This window comes from Cheilinus undulatus, linkage group 13 (genome assembly GCF_018320785.1).
Source record: "Cheilinus undulatus linkage group 13, ASM1832078v1, whole genome shotgun sequence".
Taxonomy (NCBI): domain Eukaryota; kingdom Metazoa; phylum Chordata; class Actinopteri; order Labriformes; family Labridae; genus Cheilinus; species Cheilinus undulatus.
Genome location: NC_054877.1, coordinates 10,727,576 through 10,751,976, shown reverse-complemented (window position 1 = coordinate 10,751,976; position 24,401 = coordinate 10,727,576). Strand labels below are relative to the sequence as shown.

General features: G+C 38.9%; 2 protein-coding genes across 2 annotated transcripts; one reads left to right on the top strand and one right to left on the bottom strand.

Annotated features, from left to right (window-relative positions):
• LOC121519891 (protein lifeguard 1-like) lies at positions 1-5,371 on the top strand. The gene is made up of 6 exons (XM_041802990.1): positions 1-56; positions 749-947; positions 1,534-1,734; positions 1,913-2,041; positions 2,519-2,674; positions 5,225-5,371. Exons 1-6 carry the CDS (start codon positions 1-3, stop codon positions 5,369-5,371), a joined length of 888 nt encoding a protein of 295 aa, XP_041658924.1.
• Positions 5,372-6,530: 1,159 nt separating this feature from the next.
• On the bottom strand, positions 6,531-24,120 carry parp2 (poly (ADP-ribose) polymerase 2). The gene is made up of 17 exons (XM_041803401.1): positions 23,961-24,120; positions 22,556-22,765; positions 22,195-22,353; positions 21,913-21,983; positions 19,862-19,912; positions 19,603-19,699; positions 19,388-19,463; positions 19,199-19,301; positions 18,928-19,081; positions 18,517-18,655; positions 18,347-18,410; positions 18,100-18,234; positions 14,968-15,095; positions 14,756-14,855; positions 13,877-13,975; positions 12,892-13,016; positions 6,531-9,193 (listed from the first exon to the last, which is right to left on the bottom strand). Exons 1-17 carry the CDS (start codon positions 24,031-24,033, stop codon positions 9,034-9,036), a joined length of 1,944 nt encoding a protein of 647 aa, XP_041659335.1. The 5' UTR covers positions 24,034-24,120; the 3' UTR covers positions 6,531-9,033.
• Between the last annotated feature and the right edge of the window lie 281 nt (positions 24,121-24,401).

The following is a 24,401-nucleotide window of genomic DNA, read 5'->3' as shown; positions in this document are numbered from 1 at the left end:
ATGGACTTCTGTAGCACTGTTGCCTCACAGCAAGAAGGTTCCTGGTTCAAATCCCGGTGAGGGCCTGTCTGTGAGCTTGCATGTTCTCCCAGTGCATGAGGGGGTTCTCTCCGTGTACTCAGACCACAGATATGCTCGTTAGGTTAATTGATGACTCTAAATTGGTGCCAGAAGTTTCAGTTTCAGATGAGACAATCAACAGCACATTGCTGAAACAAATGGGACTTTTTAGCACAGCAAATATTCATCATGAGTGATATGTATGGCTGTTTAAAAGAGGGAGGCTGAGATTTTTTCAGAATAAAATAACACAAGTACAGGACGGATCAGCAAAGAGAGCAGAGAAAGACTTTTGTCCATTAGGGGTTACCACAATCAACAAAATCTGAAAGTTCCTTTAATTAAAAAACAGGGAATTTCTTTCTTTACCAGAATGCAAATCTCATCAGAGTGATGTTTCATTTCACAGAAGCTGAAATTTAAATTTGAAAAACTCTGTCTTTGGCTTAGTTTCCTCCAGAATGTCAGAAACAGTAGATCCTATCACCTCCAAAGAAACACCAAGCCCTCCTGCTAAAGTTCCAGCACAACCACCATCACCTTCTCCATCACCATCACCATCTCCACCTCCATCACCACCATCATCACCATCACCATCTCCATCTCCATCACCACCATCATCACCATCACCATCTCCATCTCCATCACCACCATCATCACCATCACCATCACTGTCACCGTCACCCAGCTACCAAGAGAAGAAGACTCCACCTAACTCTGCTGACCCCGCCACAGACCCTCCACCCAAAGACAAGGCAACTGACACCCAGTCTACTGAGAATGAATCTAGCAGTGACATAAGCCCAGAGGCCACATCAGACAGCACCCAACTTACAGAACCGTCCTCCTTCGAAGACAAGAATGTGAGAAGAGGTTTTGTCCGAAAGGTTGGTACAACTTTGAGTTTAAGCTTTAGGGACTGACCTCAGAAATTTTTTTATTATTGAAAAAAAAAAAATCAAATACAGACTGTGGATGAATAATCTTGAGATATGAGGACAGTGTCTTATCTAGTGGCCCAAAAGGACCAGTTTGATCTCATCAGACCAAAGGACTTTCTTCCACTTGACCATGGAGTCTCCCACATGCCTTGTGGAGAACTTTAGTGGAGATTTAATGAGTTTTCTTTGTGGCTTTCTCTGTGCCTGCGGTTAAGAACCCAGGCAACAGTTGTTGTATGCAGAGTCTCTCCCTTCTCAGCTGCTGAAGCTTGTAACTCCTTCAGAGTAGTCATAAGTGTCTTGGTGGCCTCTCTCACTAGTCTCCTTCTTTCACAGTCTCTCAGTTTGTGAGGACAGACTGATCTAGGTAGAGTTACATATGTGCCACATTCCTTCCATTTTTAATGATGGTTATAAGTGAACTCCAGGGGATGTTCAGTGCCTTGGAGTTTTTTGTATCCATCCTTTGGACCACTGAGCAGGTATGGCATCACTTACCCTAAGACTTCACTATAATATCTTCCCTGTGCAGGTGTTCTGCATCGTGATCCTGATGTTTCTGTTCACCTTTGCCGTGGTGTGTCTGTTCACCTTCTGTAAACGTTTGAAAGATGCGGTGCAGGAAAACCTGTGGGTATATCTGAGCTCCTACATCATCTTCACAACCGTCATCACGAGCTTTGCTGCCTTCAAATCCTTCAGTCGGCGTCACCCGTGGAACATTGTAGGACTGGTGTGTTATGAAAGAACAGGACCAAAACATTCACTAACTTACACTTGAGGATTAAATATAATGAGGGCTTGTAGAAAATAGAGCCTTAAAGCTGGACTTAAATAGTCTGGTTTGCAGCCAGCTTTGGGGATTTCACAGACACTGATGATCTCTTATATGTGGTGCTTTGTGCTTCCAGGTTTTGGTCACTTTGAGCCTGTCCTACATGGCGGGAACCATCGCCTCCTTCCACGATACCACATCTGTCCTCATTGCTATGGGATCAACGATCATCATTTTCGCTGTGATTATCGCCTTTTCTGCTCAGGTTAGAAATCAACAGCTGCATTTCAAAATGTTGTGGACTTCTAAGGGTTAAGGCTGCCAAGATTAGTCACCTGATTAAATAAGTTCCACAATAAGTGCACCAATTTCTTTTTAATCACAGCATGATTTATCGCCCCTTTCAACACACTTTGGCTAAAACACTGCAGTGTCCACCTGCAGCCACAATGATGTCTCATTTCTCTTTAAAAACCCCAGACAGCTCAGTGGACATGCTTAAATTAAGGTAATTTGCACCTTGTGTTATCAAACATGAGATTAATCACATTTAAAATCTTTCGCCAGCTGTAATAAAAATGCTCAATTTTCTATGACATTTGTTTGTCTTTTATTTTGTCTGAGTGTAAAATGGCATTAGAATGGAAAGTGTATCCCACAGCCTCTGTATAATAAACTAAACAGATACAGAACGTATCAATGAAAGGAATTAACACTGATGTTTTTTCTGTTTTATCTGCAGGATCGAGTTAAATTCAACACCTGTTATGTGATTCTGCTGATTATTGCTGTGGATGTCATCATGTTTGGGATAATGTATGGGATCTTCAAAAGTTTCCATCCCTCACACATACCCCACATCCTCCTTGGATCATTCGGGGCCTTTCTGTTATCGATGGTGAGGAAATTTAACCATCAAGATAAAAAAAAAAGAAAATCTTACATCACAAACAGGAAGTCCACCTCTTGCTATGATGTTCAATGGGTACTACTGCAGGCTAAATGGCAGGGAAGAGGACCGACACTTCAGCAGAACTAGAGCTGGGGAATATCAGCTCAAATTAAAATAATCTGGGATTTTTCCACACCAAACATGACTTATGATTTTAGTCATAAAAAAACAGATTCAAAACAAGTTTTGCTATTATTTTATCAGTGACATTTAACAAAAGTAAATCAAATTCAAAATTCCATTTTGGTGTTAAGCTGTAAACTTGTCTTTTAAAGTGCACTTTGTAGTTTCAGGGGAGTACGTAAACACGGGGAAAATTGTGTTTGGTTGATTATTTCTTTGTTGTACAGTGCTTCTTGGCAATAAATCTTGCACAAGTGGAAAGCCTGTTTTCTTCTAGTTTAATTGGTGCCATACTTGTAAGGAACATAACCTGGCATGCTAGATGGCTGTGTGAAACACAGCCATCTGGTAAACCAATCATAGACAGTGTTTGGGAAAGGGCAGCCTTTGAAAAAAAAAACCTCAGAGGTAGATTGGATGAACGTCCTGTCTGTCATATCTTTACGGGCCAATCAGAGCAACAAAACACGTGACGTAGCCACTATTGAGGAGTAAACTCCACAGAGAGCTGCGTTACATGAACCATGTGACTGTCGACATGTCAGTACATGACTTTTGTCGTTTTTGAAAACAACTCACTGCTGTTCTTTGTTCTTATTATAACAAAGAAATGTGGTCAAGTTCTAATAAAAATGGCGCTTTAGCAGCATTCACACTGTCTTCCACCATAACTGCACCGGCCTCTTGTTGCTGTTTGCTTACGTCACGACTCTGCTGCACCTGAAAGTACTCAACGCTGGTCCTGTTACTTTCTAACCTGGCCCAAACAGTTCAGACAGAAGTTTTGCAAGATGAATTTGCTAGTGAGAAACACAGAAACGGGCAAATCCATCTGCTTTTCAAGGTTATAAGGAACATGCATTTGTGGGATGAGCAGCGGAGCTGAGTATGTGGATTTCCCCCATGAAAAATCTGCAATATCTTCTCTGCCAATGCTTATTCTGTTGTTGCTATTTACTCTTGTTTTGAGCTTCTGGTACCCCCGGGTGCTACGTGCACCTGTGAACTTAGGCCTTGCTGCAGTGGTCAGTAGATGTCTGCTTCAAGAAACAGCATGCCATTTGTGATTGATGTGGATAAGGAAACTTCAAGCTGGTGTTTTGCAAAACCAAGTTGTGGCATTATTTGTGAGCCCAGGTACCATCTCCAAACTGGGGGCCAAGTTCCATATAATGGGATGTCAGAGACAGAGACAGTTCACAAAAAAGCAAAAAAAGGAGCACCCTCCAAGCACAAAAACTTTTTAAAGGTGCCAGACAACGCTGAGGAAGACTAAGTCGAAACGCATCCATTGTACTTGCTGCCTTGAATAAAACTACTAAAAAGGACATTTTGAGTGCTGACACTTCTCTAACTCCGGAGACAGAGACAGGCCACAAAGTGGGCGTCACAATAAGACAACACCCAAAGAAGATCGTTTCCTCCCCCTGTCAGCAGGAACTGCAGGGTGTCTTCTACAAATAAGCAGTCAAGGTTTGCACGATGATATGGCCAACAGCTCTGCCCAGACAATCCAGAACAGACTGCATGCAGACAATCTCGTTGATGAGTCCAGGTCCTTCATACAACCGTTGGATCATAGGGTCAAAGTGTGGAGAAGACGAGTAGAATGCTATGCTGATTGCTGCACTGAAGAGTAACATCTTTAGGTGGAGGCAGTGTGATGGTGTGGGGCGGCACCTCCCTCACTGAAAAAACGAGGTTTGTCAGCACTGGAGGCAATCTCAATGTAGAGTGGCTGTGTCTGGTTCTTCCACACCCATTAAATTAGAAATGTGTCTTGTTTCTTCAAACTTCAACCATGCAATCCAGCAAACAGGAGTCAATGGCAGAATAAGCTGTTTGGCACTGGTAGAGAAGATTTAGCAAATCTTTCATTAGCGATACACACATACTCAGCTCTGCTGCTCATCCCACAAATGCATGTTCCTTACAAATGTGGCACCATTTAAAAGGGAGAAAAAACAGACTTTCCACCTGTGTAAGATTTCTTGCCAAGAACCATTGATACAACAAAGATATAATCTACCAAACACAGATTTTCTTACTTTTTGTGCTAAGTTTAGTATTAGGAGTAGCATGAGGAATAATACCGTATTTAACTGTACTATATATCAACATTAAGTACAAAGTTTACCTTTATAGTTTACATAAATCCCTTTCCCCTAAAACAACAAACGCCATTTAACAAATGAGGTAGCATGGGCAAGATTATCTTACAAGCAGGCTACTTGCACATATTTTAGGCATTATGACATCTCTCTGTGAAGTTTCTTGGTAAATCTGCATCATTTCTGTCTAGTAACTGAGCAGTAGTGAACCTGTACCTCTTATTTCTCTCACCCTGTCACTGCCTCGTCTTGTCCGTCTCAGTGTTTGTTGATCGACGTTCAGCTGATGACGGGGAAGATGAAAGACCGTGTGGATCCTGAGGAATATGTCTTTGCTGCCCTCCTGATTTACCTGGACATCGTGATCATCTTCATCTGGTTCCTTCAGATAATGGGACAATACAGCTGAAACCACAGACACACACATGCAGACACTCCAGTCTATAGCTGCTATGGAAATGTTCTTTATTATTCAAATGAGAAATTTATAAATGAATCCTATTCTATGAGGAAATTCATGAATTCATCACCTTTGGTGACAGAGTTTTGTCTTTTTGTCAGTTTTACATCAATAAAAAAAATGAACATAATAAATTGTATCATTTTTGTGGTAGCTGACTACACGTTCAAAGATTTTACAAAAAAAAAAAAAAAAAACAGAGCAAAAGAAGCATTCAGTTTCATTTTAAAGTTTAGTGAGACACATCTAAAGACTTTCAGGTAACTATTTAGTCTAGATGCTCACGTCAAACCCGCATTAAGAACCTCCTAATTAAATCCATGAAATACAAACGCTTTAATCTGTCAAACCCATGATGAAAATAAATCCATAAGGCCATTTATGTTTAATAGAGCACCAAAGCAAAGGCATAGATGCACTGAATAGTATCATTTGTAGCATGCAATACAGTAGAGCTTACACTGATAAGAACAAAGATAAAAAATAGTGCAAAATAATCTGCATATTCATTCTGTATTACAGAAATCCTTCCTTAGATTTTACCCTGACCACAGCTCTATCAGCAGCACAGTGCACCTAAAGTCTCTCTGAGCAGGACCCACATCAGTTTCCGACTCATCAAGAACGAGATTTAATGTGATATAATCATTGAAAACCCCCTGTAAACAAGAAATGAACTAGTTTTGTCGACTTTTTCTTGCTTGGAATTAAAAATGCACATTCCTTTTAACAAGAGTTAGCCAATAAGGAGCAAAAATCATGTTCTGATTCATTTTTCGCTGAAAGGTGATACACAGTATGTAGATATGTATCTCGACTTTTCTGTAACAAATAAAAATGGTTGTCACTATACCGAAAAATATGCTCTTTTGTTTTCAAACTTAAAAATATATCGGGTAGCACTTTATTTTAGTGGGCCATAATTTCCATGTAATTCTATAGTTATAAGTTTAAAAATCAAGTAATTTCTCAAGAATAAGGATGTAAATAATAACTAGAAAAACACTCGGAGAGCGCAGACCTCCGCCATTAGCCCTATCTCCCAATAGTAAGGAATCATTTAAAAATTCTTGGAACCCAGACGGAGTGATCTGGATCACTCCCAAAATCTAATCAGTTCTTCCTTATGCAATTTCTGACATTTCCTGAAAATTTCATCAAAATCTGTCCATAACTTTTTGAGTTATGTTGTTAACAAACTAACAAACAAACTAACAAACCCAAAAGGATTTACCCAGTAATAATTTATCATCAAGTAATATTTTGCATTAGTGTGGCAATTCTCTGGTAATCAGATGGTATTTGACCCTAACCCTAGCCCTTTAACCCTCTAACCTTAACCCTTGTATTATTGCGACAATTACAGTAAGTCCTTCCTGGATTGTTTCTAAGTATTTTTTATGGTTTGGGTAAGGGGCTGGGGTAAAGTTAGGTTTAAGGAGTTAGGATAAAATACCAACTATTTACCAGAGAATAACTCAATATTAAAAGGAATTACTTGACAATCAATACATTATTACAAGGTAAATACTTCCTTAATATTATCATATTTCTGATTTATTACTTGGCTTATTACTGGGTAATAACCACCTTATTCTTGAGAAATTAATAGATAATAACACGTATTACTATCAAAATTACTCGGTATTTAGGGCCCACTGTAATAAAGTCTGGCCAAGAAACCTGTTTGATTACACACAGCAACAAAAATCCTACCACCAAGTAATGTACAATGATCAAAAATTGCAAACTCTTACACTCTGTGTAAATTGAACAGCCATATTGGCAGCCACAACATTTTCGTATGTTGTCAAAATTTTCCCTACACTTCAATACCGTTACGGATTCAGTAACATCAGTTTCATTTCTTTTATTATTCCTCATCAAAAGAGAGAGAGAGAGATTACTGTCTAACTTGCACATATACATTGGTAAAAGTGGCTGAAACTGGCGGGGAGTGAGGGAACCCCCATAAGTACTCGTGAGCAGCACTCGCTTTTCTAAATATTGCTGATGTATTTGAGCAATTTAGACAGTGTGCAGGAGTTTGCCCATTATTTTTTGATCAATAAAAACAAGAATGTACCCAATATTGTCTGTCTATGACTATTGTGTTGTATAGTGGTATCAAACAGGTTGATTTTAACAAGTAATTAGGGGTGTAACAGTTTACAGAGGTCACAGCTCAGTTTGTACCTTGGGGTCATGGTCCGGTTTGCGTTTGATTCAATGGGAAAGTAAAAGCAACCTAAATTTCTGGATTTACAATTCTAGGTTTAGCTCATTTATTCATTCTACGTTGACAGTAGTGTAGTTAACAGTGTCCATCTAGTGTTATGTAGAACAACCTCTGATACTTGGTATGGCCTGTGATTATCTTGATTTATGAAGTGTTTCATGGTGCAGTGGTCACTTGTACAGTATCATGACTTGTGTAAGTTAGTGAAAGGCCCTAGACTAGCTAACAGGGTGGGATATTGTACTGGAGCCTGAGCAGAGCACTTGAATACTCACTTAAAGCAAGTGCACTCTACTGCTGCATATATACATATAGACTTTAAAACATATTCGCACTGGCTGTGTCGTCATCCCTCTCTACTCTCCCATCCAGAGGCTTTTAATAAACAGTGTAGAAAAGTTCAGGAGTGGGATAAAAAAAACTGGCGGGTCTCGGAGCACTGCTGCTCTTTCTACTGAATCTACCTTCTCATCTTCCTGTGTTTAGTTGTGCCTGCTTCTTCCTCTTCTTTGTTCTCTGTTAGCAAACTGTTTCGAGTGTTACTGCCTCCTAAATAGGTATGTAAATTCTGTCATGTGTTTGTCTTTTTTTCTTTCTTTTATTCAGACGTATTTGTCATGCGACTACATGCATCAAACTGCGAACCCTGAACTGTGACTGTTCAGACTGTTACACCGCTACAAAACAAAAGTTTCCCATTCAGCCTAAACAGCTTAAATGGATTATCTTGTGGTCAATAAGCAAATAACTGTAGTGGTTCTTACTGTAAACAATGTTTTTTTTGGCATCTATTTTTTCCCAATCAAAATTAACAAAAACTTTAGTAATGTATACCGTAATGGGTTACCCTAGGTATAACTTGAAAAAATGTTGATATATCCCAAAAATTCAGTACAACGACCAAGCCTACTATTTACAGTTTAGCATTGAATTAGTCAAATCCTGCTGTGGACCTCGATGGAGGCTGCATACAAAAACTATTTAAATTTCCAAATAATCCATGAATCCTTTTGTCCATTAAACACCAGAGAAAAGAGGAAATCTTCAACCAACAGCTTAACTAACATATAACCAAGGTAAAAAGATGTCATTTCATTTTAGAAGCACCCAGAGGAGAATTTATAAATGCATAACCTTGTTTACTCATTTTTCATCAAAAAAGTCGCCAGGTTTTTTTTCTTTTTTCTGTATATTGTCATTTTTTCAAATTATTCTTACGGATCAGTGTCACTGAAAAGTACAGATGTCTTTTATCAAACAGAGCAACAGTTAAAGATGTTATACCAAAAACCAAGAGCTAACCAGCATCTAATTTTATACGAAGAGAGACGGACTGACAGCATAACCTCTGATCCTCCAGACTGGGCCAAGCTCACCACAGAGATGAGTAGTTGAACTTGATTCGCAGCAGGTACCTCATGCGAGTCTGTGCTGGGTTATAAACAATGAACTCGTTGTAGAGGAGGGAGTAAGCGTTTTGTCTCGCCACCTTGGTCTTTACCCCTGGCCCCATCGGAACCGTCACTCCATCCCTGAGAAAGAGAGGGATGGGAAAAAAAGGCAGTTAGCCTTAGCTGAAAGACTGTTTTTCTTGTTGGAACAAAGTGAAAATGATTTGCTAACAGGGAAATTAGCACAGGTTTTTTAAAGATAAAAAGTGCTAAAAGGTCACCTTTATCTCTGTACTGCAATACTGAAAAAAATCCTGATATGTTTATTAAACCCTTCTTAAATGCACTCTTTAGTTGTAGCTTGTGAATTATTAAAGCAACCAAGAGTTTCAGCTCCTCTCTTCCTAAATCACTGGGCTGAACTGGTCTTTAAAGTTAACTCGGAAGAATAACCAGTAAACTCACTGATAATTAACTGGGAGAGGGAGAAAAACACAGTGATGTGTCAGAAGCCTTTGATACTGTTGACTAGGTCATTTTGAAAGACAAGTGACGCTGTATCGGTCAGTCAGAACAATCTGTTTGTTGGTTTGGTTATTTATCAAACAGATCACAGTGTGTGGGGGCTGAAGGCTTCACTTCTAAATGTCTTGAAGTTAAAAATGGAGTGCCTCAGGGCTCATTAGTGGAACCGCTGTTATTTACACTTTCTATCAACAGTATCGGTCAAAATTTACCGAATGCATATCTTCATTTGTATGTGGATGACACGGTCATTTACTGTTCTGCTCCTGCAAACTCATGATGTTTTCAAGCTCAAAGACAAAACCTCTGAACCTGTGTGGTATTACCACATCTCAGAGTGATGTGATTGAGTCTGTGTCTTTTTATAAATACCTTGGGTTCTTGATTGATTATTCTTTAAATTCTATGCTTCTTATTGAGCAACTTGTAAAGAAGTTTAAGTTGTGGCTCGGTTTTTATTTCAGGGATAAGTTCTGTTATTCATTTACTGCTAAAAAAGACTTGTCTCTGTCACTTTTATGCCTCAGATTGATTACAGTGATGTTTTATACATGGATGCATCTACTCAAGGACTTAAATCTTTGGATACTGTATGCCATGGGGTACTGAGGTTTTTAACAAATCTTAACTCATCATTGTACTCTTTATGACCAAGTCAGGTGGTCTTCTTTGACAACCAGTAGGCTAAATCACTGGCATGTCCTAGTTAACAAGGCTATACTAAATCTGCTTCCATCAAACTTGTGTGATTTTAATCACGTGAAAAGTAAAGATGTTCCGATACCATGTTTTACTTCTTGATACCGATTCTGATACCAAGATGTTGGGTATTGGCTGATACCGAGTACCGATCCGATACTAGTGTGAACTTTCTGGACTGACTGTGCAGACTAGCAAATTATTTTAGACCTATTGTATATTTGACTCAGAACATGGCTGAACAAATAGAATTGTTAGTGTACAGCATCACTGTAACCCTGAACTTGTTTTTCTGCTGATTATTGAGTTTTACTGCTAAATATTAAAATAAGAATACAGGGAGCTGCATCACAGGCTCTCTCTATCTCTCTCTCTCCATTATGCTCTATTCCGGCAGCATGATGTGATTACAGAACAGCCTGCTAATGGCTGACAGACCCTAACAAAGAGTAAACAATACGACGGTTAGCAGGCTAGTGGTAATAAATGATTGTACCTGGATTAAAATGGATAAAAAGACGTTCAATATCAGGTTTACTGGTTTGGATTTAATCATTTAAGACCCAAAAAGTCACACGAGTTCCAGCCTCCCTGAAAATGCTGCTGCAAAGGATCCAAAGGCATCAATAGTGTCAGTGGAAAGGCACAACAGCTAGCTGCACTGCTGCTGCAGTGGGTTCTTTGGTTCTTCTTCACTGCTCCAAAAAGGGTAGCTCACGTATGCAGTGTTTCCTGGCAGTGTTTTCCGGTTTATAGCGCTAACATTTAGCATGGCTAAACTGAGTCAAATATAAAGTTAAACCGAACGGTATCGGATCGTTGCATTAACTTGAGTACTCGCTGATACCAATACCTGCATTTTAAGCCGTATCGGACGTATTATTGGACATATACTGGTATCAGAATCGGAACAACTCTATTGAAAAGTGCTGGAAGCTACAGTCTTCACTCTGTGACTAAGTTTGTAGACTCATTTTTGCTCATCTGTTCCCAAAATCCATCATGAAACGGGTAGAAGTTTCAGATACAATCCTGCTGCAGCCTGAAATCTGCAGCAGGAGACTCTGTGTCTGGGGGAGTTGGTCTCTTTAAATCTTTTTAATGCAGCTTAAAGGTGTTGGAGGAAGATGCATCAGGTTAGGACTTTTTGCTCTGTGACTTAGCGTTGGTTGATCTGTATTTGTAATTGCTATGTTTTATGTCTGTAACTCTGTTAGTTGTGCTGCTGCCGATCTTGGCCAGGACTCTCTTGCAAAAGAGATTCTTGATCTCAATGAGGCTTTCCTGGTTACATAGATTTAAATAAAAGATAATATCCCCTATACCCCAAAAGAATGGAAATAAGCCCAAACTAAAAAGCCCCTGTTTCTAATAGCACTGAGAAAAATGATGAGCTAAATCACTGCTGTTAAACCACTAAACATAAAACTCCAGAAAAATATTAGGAAACACAGTGATTGGGGCAGACTAAGGGTTTTTCAGGACGCCAGTGTGAGAAACATGAGGAGTTTTTTGAGCTGTGAACCATGTGAAGCTACTACGTGGGTATCAGAGAGATATGTAAAGCCTTAAAAAAAAGGCATAATACCCCCACTTTAAAGATGAAGATGGACAACAATAGAACCTAAACTGGTGACAGTCTGTTGGTTCTGCTAAAACCTACCCTACATTCTGCTTAAATTCACCGCTAAAATTGTCACTTAAATAACGGCAGAAATTTTACATCTGCCAACAATGATGAACTTAAATCCCTTTAAAACACTCTGTTTAATCCTATACAAGTCTCATAAAATCTGAGAGCCTGGGGCCATGATATGCAAGTCATTTGTCTCTAAACATTGTTTTTTGACCAAATAATGTCTTTGCAGCCAAAAACAGAGCACCCATCAAATATGGTCCATTAGATTGAGATTTGGAGGACATCACTTGTTGAAATTAACGGTGTTTCCCACTCAGATGACTGTTATGTAATAAAACATTATTATTTCAAATTGTGAGATCCACAGAGAAGAGGCAGCAGAGCGGGAGAGAGGGCAGAGAACAAACGAGAGCAAAGGGAGGCCGGTCCATTAATGTATGACTCAGTGAAGAGCAAACAGAGGTCAGCGTTTAGTATTTGGACTTTCGTTTTAGTGCTTTCACTTTGAATCGCCTCTTGGTGTTATTAAACCATCAAACATGCCTATAAAGTGCTTGAAAACAGACCTAAATGAAAAGGTCTGCACAGATTTAATGAATAATTTGAGCAATTTAGCCAAACACTGCAGGGGTACTGGGGTCTCTGAGCTCCATGTAATATTCTAAATCATTTTAACAAACTTTTAGTTTGATGAAATAGAAAAAAACGTCTTTGATTTAACTCACTTTAAATCCTTGACAAACACAAACCTTTAAGACATTTGATATATGGACTGTTAACATGAAAGGAAGGGGTAATATCAAATTATACTTTGATAAAAGCAAACATCTGTAGTATTTCCGTGCTGATGAACATGCATTTTCGTTCCTAATGTAAACCCTCATGCTCAGATAATGTAATGATTTTCATTGTGTAAGCACAGTTAAATCAATGTTCAGCCTGTATGAAATGTGTGAGCGTGATGTGACAGACTCACAGAGTGACTGAGTTTTTGGGGTCAGGTCCGGTCTGTCCGAGACCTTTGGTGCTGTGTTTTCCAGTCGGCAGATTATTGGCCTCGTAGTCGGCGTCCAGCAGCTCATTACAGTCACCCAGAGCGACCTGTGACCACGCAGACACAGAGAGAACGAGGACATTCAACAGCACTGCATCACATCTGGGGCCAGCATGTCGTGTTATACTCAAACCAGGTTGGTTTTAATGTTTATGTGGGCTCTAAGCTTGGCAAGTCTGCAGAAGCTGAGATAAACAAACTCTTAGCACCGACTACTGGCACAAATCATCTTAACAGCAAAAGTCTTCAAGTTTCTCCTGCTAACTTTGTCAGCAACTCAAACAGATACAACCAATATTTAAATAATTACACTGTTTAAATTGGCTAGAAATAAAATCTAATGGTTCAATGTTATAACAGGAAGGTTTGAACCTGCAAAAAGAACATTTTTTTGTTTACCTTATTGTGGAAGTTTTGAGGACAAGCCTCTTTTCGGCTAATATTTCTGTTCACTTCTGCACACAAGTTTCAGCCAAAGCTGGAATATTCTTAATTTTACAACAGTACATGAGATCTAATTTAGCGTTAAAAGTATTGGTCATTTTATATCTTTAAGATCAAAAATGAAAGGGACTGCAAAAATTTAATCTACCAGTTGAACCAACAGGAACAACTTTACCAAACACCCACAGAAATAATCTAAAGACAACTTTTTAACCTGCTAACCATGATTATGTCAGAGAAACCGAAAAATAATAATTACGAGGTATTTCTAGGAAAGCGCTAGCGTTAACTAAACTACATGCATACTTAGAAATATAAAGCCTTAAGAGATCCACATCACACCCAGAAATACAGTAGGACAAGGTTATGCAGCTAACTTTATAAATTTACCTTGTCAGATATTTTACAGGTATGAATAGGTGAAGAAAGAAAAAAGATATGGAAACTTTATAAATCAACTAACCTCACTCAGAAGCAGAAGCCCAACTTGGTTGCTCTGACTGGCAAAGCAGTAGTTGGCACTCTTTGAAGACATGTCAGCAAAATAGATACCTTTCCCAAACTATATGGAAGAGAAACAGGGGCATTTTCAGTGAACAAAATATATTCATATTTGTAATATTTTATCCAAAAGCGCTGCCATCATCCAGTAAAAAACAGAGAAAGAGAGAGAGCATGCAGCAGTGGGTGACAGAAATTGAGGTTCATCAGAGAGAGATGAGAGATTTCTTATTGTTTTACTGCAGTTATGTACTAAAGCAGTGTTTTTCAACCACTGTGCCGTGAGGTTGCCAGGTGTGCTGAGGAAAATTATCTAATTTCACATAGTAGGTTAAAAAAATATAATTTAGTAGCTGCACATTATTGTTCAGCTGGTGCCAGCAATGTAGTGGCTGGTAGAGTAATACTCCTCCATGTCAGTGGGTGGCAGTAGGGAGCACAGTGATTACCTTATTAAGACAACAATAAACTATCACTAATCACTAAGTCTTGCCTCTTAGTGCAACCCACAGCACAACAGGAGAATATATAAATATATCAATAGTTTAATATTACTTCAGGGAATTTGTGGACAAGAGTGTGTATTTAGCACTGACATTAAGAAATATGTTCCTTATGCCACTGAACCCAAGGCAAGACAGATGTTTTGATGTCAGCTGCTAAAAGTCTTGAGTGATTATAGCACTATTATATCATATAGCACTCTCATATTAAATTGTCAGCTTCTTTTTAACCAAAGAAACATGATTCCATAAAATACTGCCAAATTTTAGGAGTAATTCTGAAACAAATAAAAAGTGAAGATAGGACTAGAGTATGTTTTTCTGTCCATCTGTCCTACCATGTAACCAGTGACGGGGGCTTCAGGTGGGGCCACTCGGAGCCCCTTACTGAGGATGCCAACCCAGTTAGACAGGCGGGAGCCGTGCCACAATAGAGTCCTGAAAGACAGACAGACCCAAGCGGTGAATAACAAACAATAAATACCACATCTTATCTAGTTCATTAAACAAATGAAGTTTTGAAGAACTGTATGTGGTATTTGTGATTTACCTGTTGTGCATCTGTGACTGGAAGTTGCTGCTCTCGCTGTCTCTGTCCACTGAGAAGATGTCGAGGATGGTCATGGTGTAGTCAGAGTGGGTGGGTGCATGAGTCGACTGAAGATATTTTTCTATCACCTTTACACAGACAGGACAAAGGTTTGCATAAAAGTAACTTCATATTCACAAACAATCACCAGATTACTGCAACTCTGGCTTCATTCAGCTAACTATTTTGGGTCACTGTAAAACTTCATCTATCAGTACATGATTTTAGTCATGAAATGACCCTGCCTTAATACGGGGCAGGCATCAGAACAAAACGGGTCATGATTTATTTTCAAGAAAACTTGAGCATAACAAGCATGAGAGAGACCATAAAACTGTGAAATTTCACCAGAGAGAATATTTAGCATTGTACAAAATTAGAGTAATGGGGCAGTAGCCTAGTGGTGCATCCCAGGGGTTCAAACCCAGCCTGTGGGACTTTTTTTGGAGCTAAGGTAAACATTTATGATTGATAATTAAAGCAACTGAGGCACACTTGACTAAGCACCAATGGAATTAAATAAATAAAACAGTATTATGCAGGCTACCTCACTGGTGAAGTTCCCTCTATATATTTTGGGGTTAATTTTTCATGTAAAGGTTTTATTTGTTCACATAAAAGTTCAGTAAAATACAAGATTATTGGAGCAATTAACTGAATAAACATGTTTTGGTGTAGTACGATCACTAACAAATGCACTTATGACATTGGTTTAAAATGGCTGTGCTGGCTGGACTACTAGGTACAACACAGCACATATGACAGGTGTTCTTTACTTCCTGGTTTGTTATTTGAGTCTAACAAACACAATTAGCTGCCTGAATTAGCTGCCTATATGAACATGGGTGAGTATTTACTGTTTAAACCAGAAGCAATGTAAAACTTACAGTTATGAATTTGACTTTGGTGACTGTGTATAAAAGAACAACTCAAGAAAAACCCTGTGGTTGAGCAAGAAGACTGTGCACCTCCCTGCTGTGCTCAATTTGATTTGCAAATACCATCAAGCCCATGTAAAGTGGGTCCCCTGAGGCCTGATCTTGTGCTTCTGTTGTTACAGAAATAACCACAACATAAGCCAAGAGCAGGCTGAGTGGTTTTAGAAGTCTTTTCTGACTAAGACAGGCCTTTCAGACTTTGACAACAGGGATAACGTTTCTGCGACGTATGGTCATGAGTGCATCATAGGATTCTTAAAAACAGTGTTGGGGTAACACATTATAAAGTAGTCAGTGAGGGCAGCCTTTCTCAACGGGGCGCCGTGGCACCCTGGGGTGCCTTCAAAATGTTCAATATGTAACCACAAATTATCATGTAGCTATCCCTGCACAAATAACCAAAATTGTCTCATATACACCTGAAATCATAACAATGTTGGGGGCAGACATTCATTCAATGAGAAACCCATTAAAGTGGGTTTTTAAGGTCTACACGACCACAATGCATTTCGTCCAAGGCATCTTAATAATTTCACAAGAGTGCTTTAGAGCCTTGGTTCCCGACCAGGGGGTCCGTCCACTCTGAGGTTGTCAAAATCATCTTAGCACCATGTGAATTAAAGTCAAGATAAAACACGTAATATGTAGTGTGTTCAAAGGTCTCTTGGAAAGAATAACACCCTCTTTTTGGGTTTTGTTCAGGAAAGAGTTCAAATTTGTGCTGTTTTTGACAGCATGGCATCTTTTTTTTGCTTCCATGAGGGTCGTGGGGGCTCAGCACTGACCAGGAACAGAAAGGGGGCTCCATGTATAAAAGGCTGGGAACCACTGCTTTAGAGGTTAATCTTACTGAGTCTGTTACTGCATATATCTCCCAGCAGTCATAGGGATCTAAAATGTACATTTTCTTACATTTTTGATAGGGGTGATCTAAGATTTTTCCAAATTTTTAAGGGTGCCTTGCAGAAAAATGGTGGAGAAAGGTGGTGTTAGGGTACTCATATTACTTTTTTGTCTTGAGCAACTAAAACACACTTTTGCTGTAATTTGAGTAATCTGTTCATTTTTCAATAAAAGTAATCAATTTCTGAAAAAAAATGCATATTTCCCTGTTTCATAAAACTAAGAAAATCCCAAAATTATGTGCACTCTCTGTTTCTATGTAGCTGCGTTCCAGAGGAAGGTGAACGGTGTCAGTGTGCATACAGAAGTAGCCAGGTTAATTAGTAAGATGGCAAAGGAGACAGCATTTACTTCTTGGAGATATTCCCATAGGGTTGAGCAAGATCACAGCTCAAAGTCAGTTCAAGCACCAAGCGCTGTGTCTAACACCATAAACCTCTTTGAATATTGTTATCAGATTTTTGGCATAATAAAGAGCTGTAAAGGTTATGTCATGGCTTCTATAGGCTGCAGAGTTAAGGATAACATGCTATAAACATGGCTGAGCAAAGACGCAGAGTCAATATAGTCAAAGGACAACATCAACATTTTAACTGGACATTGCTGATCTGTCACAAAAGGTTTAGATTTTTGGTAATGTTACATTTCTCAGGATTTCATGCCATAATGTTGTGCTACTTTTAAGAGGGGGGACTTAATGCAATCATTGGAGTCAGAAACAAAAGGCTCATTTGTCCCTGCTGCCATTGGCCTTTGAAATGATCAGCTGTGTGCCAGTGTTATTTCCTACTGTCTATATTTACTGTTGTATTGCCCACTGTGACTATTTTAACAGGATTGCATCTGCCTCTGCCAGACTAGCCTCCACTGACTATAGTAAGGCTGTTTGGCTCTTATTATTTAGGATTGCTCAAGATTGTCAAAAAATTTTGCAAATTTTGTGCCAGTTTTGGCATTTTAGAAAACCATGGAGCAGTTCCATATAGGCCAATCAAAGGTTTCTTTGTGAAATTCATGGTAAGTTTTGTTTTACAGCCATGAATCTCTGCTCCTCAAGAAAGCAGAGGGGAAAGGGTAAGTACAGAACTGCAAAGTCGCAGCAGGCAATAAGGGGATTTCTGTGCTTTGGCGGCTTGCCGAAATATTATTTTTCTTTACAATCTCAGATTGTCCTGTTGTACGCCTGTAGTAGTGATCTTGCAAATTAACACACTATTTTTAAATGTTAAAGATTGTTGGTAGTAAATCAAACCTTGTACTCTTCACAGCCAGAGTCCAGAGGCTGCAGCTGGCATCTGAGGGATTTATACTGTCTGTCCAGAGGATGTTCGTCACTGTCCTCACTGGACTGAACCATTTTCACTGCTATCTGGATATCACTCAGAGCCTGAAAACAGAATCAAAATGGAATAAAAATAAAGATATTAAGGTCTGGACTGAAGACTTGATTGAAACAGAAAAATAGGAACAGTAGACTTCAATTAAAGAAGAATCTTTACCTCTAATAGTGCAATTTTCTCCTTCAGCTCATCTTCTGTGCGAATGATTGGAGGCACTCTCAACCTGGAGAATTCAAGATTTTAGTTTTTAAACTCTTAAGACTCTATAGCCTTTAGTTTTCCAGTTACTTTAGTGCATCTCTTTAGCTGTACAGTCACATTTTCCCTACCCAAAGTCATGGGGGATTCGAGTGTAGAACTGGTTGCAGGCTTCCAGCAGGTCTTTGTTGCTGCCCTTCTTCTTCAAACAGTCCTCGATTTTCTTCAGTGCCGTGTAGCCCGCACGGATCTGCTCTGTGGTCAGCTTTCCTGAAAACATAAAAGAAATTTTGAACTTAAAATATGACGCAAATCAATAAAACCAGCTTGTTTAGAACTGAGATGAGTTGGCTCATGTATTCAGGTGGATATTTTAATTTAAAATAGCAACTTTGAGAGATTGGGGACAACTTTGAATGTTTTTGTTGTATATGAATCTAAAAATATTGTCAATTTTTGAATCTTATGTTGTTGAAACTAAAAGATTTAAAAGGTAGAAGTCCGGGTAAATTCCCGTAGAGGTCTGCTACTATCAGACTAACCAAGAGGAGCTTTTTTAGTGTCAAACTTCATCTCCAACACACACTCCTCCATGGCTTTGAGGTCACAGATCATCTCCAGGAGCGACTGGACCTTCATATCCAGCTTTGAGATTCTCTTTTTGGGTGCTGCATCCACTGTGGTCTGGTTCTCCTCCTGAAACAGTGAAGAACATCTATGTCAGACTTCACTTCAAAATCAATATTTTCATAATAATGATTTTCAGTTATGAAAATGCATGTTATATTATCTACAGGAGATGTTGTTCTTTGCCTTTTGGTCTGTGCTGTAGTCCATGAACACCATGTCATATTTTCCCGCCACTTTCTCAAATAACGCTCGGTTTTCCCACTCATTCTTGGTCTTGTCTAAGAATCTGTAAATAACAACAAATAAGTTGTAAAATGTTGTTAAATCAATGTTTGACATCCACATACACACTTTTTGATTGCACAAACTCACTTCTTCTTGAAGACGTCTTTGGCTTTCATCAAGTCTCCGCCACAGGCTGTCAGACTATTCTGACCCACTTTTCCAACTAAAATCAAAACAAAACCCAGAAAATCCATGACACTATACTTTCAGCAGACTTTTATTAATTTCCTTCTAATTTCAGAAATGTATAAAAAAAAAATAAACATTCCACCATAATAATATATATGGGCACATAAACTCACCTCTGCCCCATCTCATCCACACACTGTAAGCCTTGGCGTTATCGTCCTCCAACAGCTGGATCAGGTAGTATTTGTTGTTGTTAAACTGAAGGTTTGTCTACACAATAGGACAGAGAAAGAAAGAAACAATACATAAACTGCTATGATGAAACATGTCACATATACACTTAGCAAAGTAGGCAAACATTTCTAGGATATATTTGTTACTTTGCAGATCCATGTGATTCAACTTGTAATTAAATGTTACTAGATATTTTACCTGATTGAGCATCACGTCATAAACTTCATTTCCTTCATTGTAAACATGAGCCTAAAAGAGAGTTGGAACAGTTACTAATGTACAGGACATCAAATTAACTATGTATGACTTAGTTAGTTTTAGGTTAGTTTCTCAAGACAAATATGTTTTATGAAAGCATTTCTACAAAACTTAAATGATCTGCACATAACACAGAGTAGAACATCACACAAAGGTGAAAAAAACTAAAAAGCACAAGACCAAATCAGCACAAAAAGTTATTGTACATATAGCTGCCTGCAACTTATAATTTTCATTAAAATGGTAAATGGATTTGAGCTTGAATAGTCATCTGACTACTCGGTGCCTTTTATACCACAAGCCACAGCTACTCATTCACTCCACATTCACACACTGATAGCAGAGGCTGCTATGTAGAGAGTTAGTCAGTCCTATTCATATGCATCCATACACATTCACACACCACTGATGCAGCAGTGGGACCAAATTGGGGTGAAGTGTCTTGACAAAGAGCACATCGACATGTGACTGCAGGAGCTGGAGACTGAACTCATGACCTCCAGGTTGAGAGCTGACTGACTCTACTTATTGAGCCACAGTACCTCCATCAGCCATCTAATCTCTTTTTCCTATTAGATTTGAAACTTGCTGGAGCCACTCTCAAACCTAAGCATTTGACATACTTAATTGTTGCCAAAAGCAGTTATCAGTGTCAGTGTTTATTTCACTAACTTTTGCCTATATTTTGACTTTTTGACTTCTGGAAAAATTAAACTTTAACATTTCCAATTTTAACTAAAATAAGATAACTTTTTGACTGATCTAAGACTGCATTTAACACTCATTTCTGAGTTGCATGTTGGTATATGTCATATGCCTGCCAAATGTGTCCCCTCCAGATCGCGCTGTCACAGCTTTCATACTATAAGAGTGTAGGCTATGTGTAACTTTCTCCCTACTGTTACAACCCTGTCTTTTTCAAAGGTTTCCCCTCTATAAATCTCCCCATAAGTGACTTCATTCATTGTGAAACTGAGGCAGGAAAAATTCTGCATATTAGCGTTCTGCACAAAGGAGGAGAGTTTCTCCACAGAAATGCTAAACCAGGCTTTTACTTTGAAAACTACAATCTGTAAGTGAAATTTTACTTTGTTTTTTGTTTTTCTACTGTGGAAACAACGTGCCTGCAGCAGCTGAAGTTTCAAGAACAACTTTATTAGACTAGTGCATTTTGACTTGTGGTCTTAAGCCTCCTACAATCTTATATGTTTCTGGCATGCTACACTGTGTGCCATGAATCTGACACGACATGTAGTTTGATGTGTGTAGACTGTACAATGAAATTTTCCTCCTAGTTGAAATCCCACCAACTTCTGCATTCTGGCATCGTCTCCATTCTAATGCTAAATGTTTGTTAGTGCCAGTGTTGTGTTTATCATTTTGTCATTTCTTCTTGCATTCCCATTGATTGGTAAGTCAACGTAGATCATAGCATCAATCACATTGTGAGATGGTCATCCTAAATTTCTGATGCTTTCAGAATTTTATCCCAGGCTACCTTTGGTCGTACGAATATGACAACAGCGGTCTGTGAACCTGTCCCACAGCGCAACGAAGGACCACCATTTCAGAGCCACGACCAAAGATATCACTGCAGTTGGTCATCTCTCATCTGGGACAGGCCAAAATCACACATTGTGTACCAGGCTTTAGTCAGGGTCATCAAGAAACACATTGCAAACGTGTTCTACCAATCTGGACATATGGATTACATACATTACGTGTATAAATCAGGCACGCCCTCTATACTCTAGACTCTCTCCGTGTAAGACACTGTACTTACACTTGCAGTCTGAAAGCCCCGACTTGTTAAAATTCAAGCCACATTAAAAATCGAGCAGTGATGCTGCTGATATGCAGCTGCCACACGCCCAGTATGAAACAGACTTGAAGGTTAAGCTAAAAGAGGAACTGTAACTGAATGGGGAGCAAAGATCTTTCAAGAGGTCTCAAACCATATGATTAGTGAGGAAATATTGAAGACAGCGTACCTTTCCGAGTTTGGCTTTACATTCAGAGTCCACTGGAGCTTTTCCTTTCATAACCACCATCTTTACAACCTCTGTTCAATGAATACAGAGACAAGACAGACCTAATGAGTACAACTGACATCCAGTTTATATCGCAGGTGACAACATATCCTTTAATCAGAAAAAAAAGTTTTAAATTAAAGCCAAAGATACTGTGCTTATGAGATTGCCATTACATCACATCTTTAAAATCACATTTCATTTACTTAGGGCATAACCAGACGTTTACGAATGTGAGATTACCTTCACTTTTTATTTCTTCTACTTTCATCTGACTTTCCTGTTTGCTTTGTGCCTTTCTCCTTTTTGCTGCAGGTTGCTCATTCGTGTCCTCCTCTTCCTCTTTTACTTCAACTGTTGTGCCATTAGGAGCTGTTAAGTCCCCAGCGTCATTTGCACTTTCTGAAAAATGAAAAATAAGACTTTTACAGAATAAAGCCATTCTACAATAATTGACACTGAAAGTTAGTTTATTGTCCAGCTCTATCACAGATATATGACTTTTATGTAAAGAATGAATTGTGATCGTAAAAGTTCAAGCAAGGGATTTCTCAAGGAAAAAAGCAGGAAATAAAGAAATCTGACATTAAAAAAACAACAATACCTGTTTTTACTGTCTGAGAGCGAATCTTCCTCTTGAATTTTGTAACTGGATTTATCTGGACCATTTTCTTCAGGTCAACCTCATAGGACTTCCCAGGCCCAAGGGTCAGAGTGACGGAGGTCTGTCCTGAAGAGACCGCAGAGTCCAACAAAGCACAGTCTGAAGGCGAGTATGGTACCCACTGACCTTGATCTCCTTTCCACTGCCACACTAGACACACCACACAAACAGAGAGAGAACAGTTTGTCATGTTTTATTCTCACTGTGCACGGTGATCCAAATACCATTGGTTGGCAGTAGCTCAGGCCTGTTAGCACTTGGGTTGGGAACTGAAGGGTTACTGGTTCCAGTCCCAGTGCTAATCAAAGTATGGAAATAGTTACTGCTCTTGAGCATGGCAACAAAGCCCTGCTTGGGAGCTCTTCTGAGTGCAGCCCCTCACTCTGATATCTCTCCTTTAGTGCATAATCATAGGTTTGTGATTGTGTGTGTATTAATAACAAGAAAAGTATGCAGCATGGCTGATAAAATAAAAACAGAATTTCTCCTTGGGGGTTAATAAAGTTTGTTTTTTTCCCGTCTTATTTATCTAATTTAGAACTTTTAACTTTATTAGTTATTATTTTGAAGGACAAAAAAATGAATAGTTACTGAATAGTTTTTTGTTTTACTTTTACTAGATGTTCCTCATTCTTCCTCTTGACAGCATATCAGTGCATAGTTTTAAGTGGGCTTCACTTCTTTGCACTGCCACCTGTGTTAAAGGTTCCCCTTAAACTGCAGACATGGCTCTAACTTGGCTTAACTACTCAAACAGTGAGAACACAGTGTCTGTAATTTTGGTAAGTACTTCAAATCAATACCAGATACTGGTATCAGAATTGGTGCATCCCTAAAATAAATCCGAGAATAACTACACTAATAAATAATGGTGCAAAGTAGTTCTGTTGAGATGTAATGTAACTACTTATTAGGAAAACCTGTGTTGCCAAACACTGTCGTTAAATGTAAATTCTAATTAGCCCAACATTATTCTAAGTCTTATGATTTATTATTCCAAATAACGATACTGATATTTACAGCTTCCATAATTACAAAACAATCTGGTTTATCACGTCTTACGCAGTGAATAAAAGAAACTATAAGATGTTTTAGGTTACATTACAAGGCTTTTATATTAAACTGCTTTACTTTTTGCTTATACCTTGTGAACTACACATCAATTTTAACAAATATGTTGTCAATATTTCATAACTACGGAAAAGTCGTCTTGAAATAAACAAACATAAACATGCATTGTCCTTCCCTCCTCTGCCCTGACATGTCCACATGTGACGTAATGTTAGCAGCTAACCAGCTACACTGTTAAGTTAACCTTCCAGTGGTAAATAATCAATTCACCAACCTGTTTTAGACTGGTCTCCACCATTTTCTTCTGCACTCTGACTTTTATTTCTGGAAGCTCTCGTTCGTCTCATGTTGGTTTACAGTTACAGCAACCAGGTAGCTGTTGTAAAAGAGGGAGATAGTGACACTACAGAAGGCGGAAAACTTTCACCAGCACTATTTCCTGACTGGCGGTGGCGCTCTGGATCTGGACGCATGCGCACTGTACTCCCAAACCAGGAGGCTTGTGCGGTTACCTTGGCAACGACGTTAGAACGCAGCGAAGATAACTGACAGAGAATCTGAATCTTGTTATTTCAGGTTTCAGCTGCTATTCAAGCGTTAATAATTTTTTTTCCTCGTTTTTTTCAAATCACATTTTTTTCTGAGAAGTAAGCAGTATAGGTTGTACCGGAAACGAGGGCAAATCTGACAAGGAACAGAACATTTGAAAGAAGGG